Source organism: Moschus berezovskii, chromosome X (genome assembly GCF_049115385.1).
Source record: "Moschus berezovskii isolate FMDL1 chromosome X, NW_MosBer_1.0, whole genome shotgun sequence".
NCBI classification, from domain to species: Eukaryota; Metazoa; Chordata; class Mammalia; order Artiodactyla; family Moschidae; genus Moschus; species Moschus berezovskii.
Window position 1 is genome coordinate 68,103,336 of NC_142488.1, and position 8,240 is coordinate 68,111,575.

The following is an 8,240-nucleotide window of genomic DNA, read 5'->3' on the forward strand; positions in this document are numbered from 1 at the left end:
AGCCTTGGTATTGCTGGGTTAGTACCAAGGCTTGGGTAACAGACAGCCTGTCCCGGATAAACCCTAGAAGTCGGTTAAGGATGCAGGGACCGAAGGTTAGTAATAGTAGCAGGATAGCTAAAGGGCCTAACACGGCGGAGATCAACGTGGTCATCCAAGGGGATCGGTTGAACCAGCCTTCAAACCAATTCTGCTGGGCTTCTCTTTCTCTCTGCCATTTGTCGAGCCTGCTCCTAAGTTTGGCCAGGGAGTCTCTAACTACCCCAGAGTGGTCTGCGTAAAAGCAGCATTCTTCTCCCAAGGCTGCGCACAGTCCCCCTCCTTTTAGGAACAGTAGGTCTAAACCCCTTCTATTCTGCAGAACTACTTCGGAGAGAGAGGTAAGGGACTGTTCTAATTTAGAGACAGACTGTTCTAGGGTCCGGAGGTCTTCGTCTACAGCAGCCTGAAGCTGTAAATAGCGTTGGGATCCCTGTACCAGGGCAGTAGCCCCGGTACCTACCCCAGCTGCAACTCCCAGTCCCAACATGACGGCAAGGGTCAAAGAGATAGGTTCGCGTCGGGAACGAGAGGGATGGCTGTCATATTGTTTTTCTAGAGTCCTGGCAGGGTGGTAAAATATTCGGGGCATGATCTGTACCATGATACAGAAATCATTTGACTGGTTTAAAACCTGGGTTGATATACAAGGGGTGAGGCCCTTGTTACAAGCCCACCACATTCCGGGCGGGGGTACAAGGTAGGAGGAGGAACATATCTGGCCTGCTGTAGTGTTACAGAGCCCCTGATATCTTGGGGGAGGCTTTCCTACACGTGTCCCTTTTCTGTAAATGATACCCATAGGGGGTGGCACCATGTCTTGCAGCTTGAGGGGTTGTGGTCTAGTGGTTCGTCTGTGCCCTCGGGAGGGGGAGGATGGGTGTAGTTGGCTTTGACAGTAATATAATCCCAGGTGGAGGAGGGATTCCAATGTGTCCCCCGTGGTCTTGCACCCCCAGCTCTTACAATAGAAGTACTCTCCTCCTCCGCATTGGGGATTAAGCCCGCGATCTCTGTGATACCCAGGGCAGACATAGAAGGGGAGAGTACTCAGCATGGCTCTTCTGTTGGGGGAGTTGCATCCTGCCCTACGGGCCCACCCGTTTTGCTCGGTGGGTGCCTGAGCATTGGGGTCGTGGCCTTCTAGGTCCCATGGGTCAGGGTTTCCTATAGCCAGTCTGCACAAATCAGGGTACAAGTTGGGCCACCATGTCCCTACGGGGGCAGTCTTATTTGTTGACCAGATTACATCACCCCCAGAGGTCAGCACCTGCCAGGTTAGTAGTTTTGGGGCATGGGGGTTAGTGAGGGACACAGGGGACAGGAAACTCAAAATTGTAAAAACTGCTGTTATGCAATCTTTGAGAGTCTTATCCTGAGTGGATTTTGAGAGCGCTGGAGTTTCCATCGGGGCGGTCTGTCTGGGCTGTCTGGGCCGTCGTCGGTGGAGTGTGATGGAGGGGCACGCTTAACGCGTGAGGAATGGATCCAAGCAGCGATTCCATCTACTTTTAGGGCCGTTGGGGTGGTCAAAAGCACGGTCAATGGTCCTTTCCAGTGGGGTTCAAGAGTTTTAGACTGGTGTCTCCGGACGTAGACAGAGTCCCCGGTCTGGAACTGATGGGGGATGACGATGTCCCTGGGGTGGTAGACCTCGGCAAGGGTCTTCCAGACTTGGCACTGGACGATCTGGAGCACTTTTATCCGGTCCTGCAAACCGGGAGTATTAGCCAGGGAGTCAATAGTGGGTTCTAGCAAGGTCGTTGGGGGGGGGGGAGGCTACCATAGAGGATCTCGAAGGGGGTTAATCCATGCCAGGCCGGGGTATTCCGGACCCGGAACAGAGCCATAGGAAGGAGTTGGACCCAGTCTCTAGTGCCAGTCTCCAAAGCTAATTTTGTCAAGGTCTCTTTAAGTGTTCTATTCATCCGTTCTACCTGTCCTGAGCTCTGGGGCCTGTAAGCACAATGTAATTTCCAATTTATCCCCAGTATCTTGGCCACCAACTGACTTACCTGGGAGACAAAGGCCGGGCCATTATCTGACCCTATTACCTTGGGCAAGCCGAACCGGGGAAAGATGTCTTCCAGGATTTTTTTGACGACCACCTGGGCAGTTTCTCGTCTGGTAGTGAAGGCTTCTGTCCATCCTGAAAAGGTGTCGACGAACACTAGGAGGTATTTGTTATTGTATTTGCCTGGTTTGATTTCGGTGAAATCTATTTCCCAATTTGTCCCGGGGCGTTCTCCCCTTATTCGGGTCCCTTCCGGCATATTAAGGTGTTTGGCATTTACCTTAGCACAAGGGACACAGGCCTCAGTTACCTGCTGGACCAAGGAGTTGAGTTTAGGAATGTAGTAAGTCTGCTCCTTTGTTTGGAGCAGTGTCTTTAGCTTTTTGTGTCCGAGGTGGGTCCATTGGTGGAGACAGGCAGGATCGTCTTTTCTTGAAGTTTCCAGGCCTTCAGTTGCTCATCGTATCTGGCCCCTAATTGCTGGGCGGTTTGCAGGTCGTCGTCCGAATATTCGAGGAGGAACTGTTCCGGCATCTGGGTGGCCTCGGGCACGTCTTGTAGGAAACTGCTGCCGTCGGTATACCAGGTCATCTCGGCATCCGGCAAGGGCTGGTCTTTTAAGTCTTCCCGGGTACTGTGGACTTCTGCAAGGATCTGGTGACAGTCATGTGGGACCGGGGATGGGGAGTCGGAATCAGGAAGCAGAGTGGCTGGGTTTAGAGAGGTGGATGTCCCAAACCGCACTCGCTCCGGGTTTAGAAGCATGGCCTGATAATGAGTGACTCGGGCGTTAGAGAGCCATCGGTCAGGGGGCTGGCGGATGACAGTCTCTACGGCATAGGGGGCCACCACAGTGAGGGGCTGGCCAAAAGTTAATTTGTCAGAGTCTTTTATTAGAACCACCACCGCGGCTATCATGGGGAGGCATGGAGGCCATCCTGACACCACATTGTCCAGTTTTTTTGAGAAATAGGCCACAGGTCTTTTCCATGGCCCAAGGGTTTGAGTCAAAACTCCCTTAGCTATTCCCTCTCGTTCATCAACATAGAGGGTGAAGGGCTAAGTCACATCTGGGAGGCTTAACGCGGGAGCAGTCAGTAGGGCCCTTTTTATCTGTTCGAATGCCAGTTGTTGTTTTTCTCCCCAGTGGTAGGGCACATTTGCCTTGGTGAGAGGATATAAGGGGGCCGCCAATTCCACAAACCCCGGTATCCAGAGGCGACAGAACCCAGCACTCCCGAGGAATTCCCGTAGCCCTCTGGCATTGGTGGGCATCGGGATTAGAGCCACGGCCTTTTTTCGTCCCTCACTTAGCCATCTTTGACCCCCCTCCAGGAGGTACCACAAGTAGGTCACTCGCTGCTGGCATATCTGAGCCTTTTTAGCAGAGGCTCGGTACCCCAGCTCTCCCAACCTCTGAAGCAGGGCCCCTGTACCTGCCATACAGTCCTGTTTGGTTTTGCTGGCCAGAAGCAGATCATCCACGTATTGTAGGAGGACGAGATCTGGATGGTCCGTCCGGAAGTCAGCCAGGTCGTGGTGTAGGACCTCGTCGAACAAGGTGGGGGAATTTTTGAACCCCTGTGGCAATCTTGTCCATGTGAGTTGCCCTGAAATCCCTGCTTCGGGGTCTTTCCATTCAAAGGCAAAAATGGGCTGGCTCTGAGGGCTGTCCGGTACTCAGGTGGACCTTCCGTTCAGTTGTCCATCGGTACAGTTTGCCCCCTGTTGCTCCTTGAACCCACGACGTTTTAGAGCTCAGGGGTCCTTTTGCCTCTGTCAGAACCGGATGTTGGGCTCCCGTGTCAACCACAAAGGTTACTGGTTGGCCCCCCCACATCAAGGGTTATCCGGGGCTCGGGGGGGGGGGCCCTCGCCCTGACGCCCCTAGTCTTCATCTTCTAGGGACAAGACAGGGATGAGCTTTTTCTTGGGCCCCTGAGGTTGGGTCTTCTTTGGGCAGTCTTTAACCCAATGTCCTCTCTCTTTGCAATATGCACATTGATCTCTGTCGACCTGGCGCTTTCTTTTGTCTCCCAGGTCCCTAATCTGTCCTGACCTATTCTGCCCTGAACTCTGTACTACGGTGGCCAATATCTTAGTCAGCTCTTTACTGCGTTTTTTATCTATTTTATCCTCTCTTTCTTCCTGTTCTCTATGGAACCTCTCTTCTCTTTCTTCTGGAGTTTCTCTCTTGTTGTAAATTTTTTCTGCCTCTTTTACCAAGTCTTGAAGAGTATATCCCTGTAACCCCTCTAGCCGCTGTAACTTGTTACGAATATCTGAGGCCGACTGCCCGATGAAAGACATAATTATGTCGGGCTGTCTGTCTTCAGCTAGGGGGTCAAATGGGGTATACATACGATAACCCTCAATTAGTCTCTCTAGAAACCCCGCAGGCGTCTCATCCTTTCCCCGCATTATAGCACGTACTTTGCCAAATTGGTGGGGCGTCTCCCTGCCCCTTTGAGACCCGCTAGGAGTACCTGGCGATAGAGATGGAGCCGCTCCCTACCAGCAGCCGTATTGTAGTCCCAGGTCGGGCGGGTCAAGGGGAACACGTCCTCAATCTCATTAGGCAGTTGGGTTGGTCTCCCATCTGCCCCGGGGAGGTTTTTGCAGGCTTCGAGGTAGACGCGTTGCCTCTCCTCTGTCGTGAGGAGAGTCTGCAGGAGTTGTTGGCAGTCATCCCAGGTCGGCTGGTGGGTCAACAGAATCGATTCAATTAATCCTGTTAATGCCTGGGGGTCTTGGGAGAAGGAGGGGTTGTGAGTCTTCCAGTTATAGAGGTCAGATGTAGAGAACGGCCAGTACTGCATCTGGTCACCCACCGATCGGAGGGGAAACGCCTGGGTGGTCCAGAGATCTTCCGACTCTTTTCCATGCTCTCGCAGGAGGCGGAGTCGGCTGGAGAGCGGAGGGCTAGTAAGGGTTTCTCCCTCCGCCTGCATGGAATCGGGGGACGGGAGCTGGGGAGCGGTAGGTGGGGGTTATGGTTCCGGATGGGCCAGTTGGGGCTGAGCGTAAGGGGGAGGGGAGTCTAGGAGAAATAGGCTGTCTGGTCTCCTGGGAGGACGGGAGGTTTTGGTTTTGGTTTTGTTTCAGGAAGTTTTAAAGGGCAAAGGGTGGAAGCGGGGGAAGGGAGGGGGATAAGAGGAGTTGTAGGAGGGGGGAGGGGGGGTTAGGGTTCGGAGCTTCTCGAAGAGGGATTAAATATTTTATCCAAGGGGGTGGGTTCTGAGTAAGATCTTCCCAAACCACGATGTAGGGTACCTGGTCAGGATGTCCATGGGGCCCCGGTTGAAATACCAAGGCTTTGACGTGAAAGATAATATCAATATTAAAAGTCCCCTCTTGTGGCCACCCGACATTGTAGGTTGGCCACTCTGAGGAGCATAAGGTGGTCCACTTTCGTTTTTTCACTTCGACCGACAGGTTGCGGGCTCAGCCAACGACTTCTTTCCAGTGTCCTAGAGTGAGGCTGAGAGGGGTAGTTATAGTTTGTCCCATGGGGGCAGGGGGTTGGTGCACCGTAAAAAGGAGAACGAAGAAGACAATACAGATCACACAAATAAACACAAATGACAATACCGGGCGCGCACCGGAAAATTGGTACCAAAACGAGAAAGCAATATCAGATGGGAGCGGCAGCGAGCCGTCCCTGGAGAGGAGGGTGACATGGTCTCCCTCCCTCTCCCAGATCACTCGAGAGTTAGGCTCCAGAGTGGGACCGGGGGTCTCAAGGCATGTCTGCTTCCCCCACCGGCCCGAACAGAAACAGATTCAGGTCCTGCAGGCGCAATTCATATTCAATTAAACACACGACATACGACATAGACAAAAGAACATTAAGGGGCCCAGTCTTACCTACTGCCAGTCCTGTGATTGAGCCCGTGGGTCGTCCCGATCCCGGACGAGCCCCCAAAATGTTGGGCCGGCCTTAGGCCAGACCAATGTCTGGGTGGGCGACCCTGGGACCCAAGCACCATGCCGACAGATGCAATCAGCAAGAGGATTTTTATTGAGCATTTGCGCAAACGGGCCCTCCGCACCTGAAGTGAGCAGAGGACCCCTAGCAACAGTTACAGACAGGTTTTAAAGCCAAAAACCACGTAATTAACATATCACACAGGTAGGTACATGATTGGCTCGTTTAAAGGTCAGGGGAATGAATGCAGCTCAGGGACTTTCCTTGCGAAATATGAGCCTCCGGGGTGGGGTTGTTTTTCTTTCGGCAAGGCGCTTTTCGGTTGCTCAAGTTCCAGGAATGCCTGGGTGTGGGCCTTTCTTTGGGTTAACGTTCTCAAGGCGGGGGGAGGGGGTATTTCATGTTGTGTTCTTTTTTGCAACTCTGATATCAATATGCAGTAGATAGAATTGTCTCCCCCTGGAATTAATAAACAGTGCATAGTACTTTTCTCCCTTAGGATAAGTACAAACAGTAGCTTAGCTTGAATTGCTTCTAAAGCAGCATTTTTGTTCTTGTGAAGACTTGATTTGCAAGACAGTTTTTAATTCCTGAAAGAATAGGGTAGTAGCTTGAATAATATCAAGGGGATGACCCCACTCATTTAACTATAGTATTGACAGGATAACAGGCAGGGAGGCCAGGGGTCTCCAAATGGAGGAAATAGCCTGCAAGTGTCAGACATTTTTATCTCTCTTAAGCAGCAGGAGGAAACAAACTAGCAATATTATTTTTTCTTCTCTATACAAATTTAAAAGGAGATTTCTTTTAAAATACTGTGTTGCCATAATGACACCTGGTTTCACCTGAAGTTATTCTCAAACCTTGAGTTAACCAAAGCATTTTTCTTATGGAAATGTTGGTCTTAAGCTATGTTAATGTACTAGGCATTTACCCCAGACTCTGTCTTCAAGTTGGTTCTGCCTAATGGCTCAGAATCTACTTGACAAACCAGTATGTTATAGTCAGACTTTTGTTCCCCTAATCTATGTAAATGAAACTATTTCTATGGTAATCTGCCCTTCTACAAAATTCAAGTTAATTAGTTTATGGCCTGGGAGGAATCCTCTGGTGTCAAGATTATCCGAAAATGCATCTTATGGGTGAGGGGCCTGGTGCCATTCTGAGTTTTAAGACATTCCTTTCTTTCATTAACAGATTGCTAGTGACTATATAACATTCAGAAAACAAAGATCATGGCATCTGGTCCCATCACTTCATGGGAAATAGATGGAAAAACAGTGGAAACAGTGTCAGACTTTGTTTTTTTGGGCTCCAAAATCACTGCAGATGCTGATTGCAGCCATGAAATTAAAAGACGCTTGCTCCTTGGAAGGAAAGTTATGACCAACCTTGATAGTATATTAAAAAGCAGAGACATTACTTTGCCAACCAAGGTCCATCTAGTCAAGGCAATGGTTTTTCCTGTTGTCATGTATGGATGTGAGAGTTGGACTGTGAAGAAGGCTGATCGCCGAAGAATCGATGCTTTTGAACTGTGGTGTTGGAGAAGACTCTTGAGAGTCCCTTATACTGCAAGGAGATCCAACCAGTCCATTCTAAAGGAGATCAATCCTGGATGTTCATTGGAGGGACTGATGCTAAAGCTGAAACTGCAATACTTTGGCCACCTCATGTGACGAGTTGACTCACTGGAAAAGACTCTGATGCTGGGAAAGGTTGGGGGCGGGAGGAGAAGGGGACGACGGAAAATGAGATGGCTGGATGGCGTCACCGATTCTGTGGACATGAGTTTGAGTGTACTCCGGGAGTAGGTGATGGACAGGGAGGCCTGGCGTGCTGTGATTCATGGGGTCGCGGAGAGTCGGACACGACTGAGCGACTGAACTGAACTGAACTGAACTGATATAACATCCAGCTGAAGAGGAGAAGGGAGGTGCTCTTTCTGCCCTCTTCTGATGCCTATGTCAGAAGCTTTCTCTATCTCCTTGATACTTTAATAAAACTTTATTACACAAAAGCTCTGAGCAATCAAGCCTCGTCTCTGACCCCAGATTGAATTCTTCTGCTCTGGAGGCCAAGAATCCCGTTGTCTTTAAGTTCAGCAACAATCTTTCAGTATCTTCAATTTGCTTCTTTATATCAGGGAGAAGATTTTTCAAGTAAGATTGTTATGCCCTGAGTCCGGTCCCCCCATACTGGTAGAATAAGACACTCGCAGCAATGCAAAAGCAAGAATGGGGTTTATTTCTAGCTCGA

At 50.5% G+C, this 8,240-nt stretch overlaps 1 protein-coding gene across 2 annotated transcripts; it reads right to left on the minus strand.

Annotated features, from left to right (window-relative positions):
• Nucleotides 1–1,377: 1,377 nt before the first annotated feature.
• On the minus strand, nucleotides 1,378–6,105 carry LOC129534916 (uncharacterized). 2 transcript variants are annotated; one of them, XM_088833876.1, is made up of 5 exons: nucleotides 5,921–6,105; nucleotides 5,327–5,534; nucleotides 4,885–4,960; nucleotides 4,540–4,752; nucleotides 1,378–1,749 (listed from the first exon to the last, which is right to left on the minus strand). In XM_088833876.1, exons 2-5 carry the CDS (start codon nucleotides 5,422–5,424, stop codon nucleotides 1,390–1,392), a joined length of 747 nt encoding a protein of 248 aa, XP_088690002.1. In that variant the 5' UTR covers nucleotides 5,425–5,534; nucleotides 5,921–6,105; the 3' UTR covers nucleotides 1,378–1,389. The 2 variants fall into 2 exon arrangements, with proteins under 2 accessions (XP_088690002.1, XP_088690001.1); XM_088833875.1 differs by having other exon boundaries at nucleotides 4,540–4,960.
• Nucleotides 6,106–8,240: the final 2,135 nt, after the last annotated feature.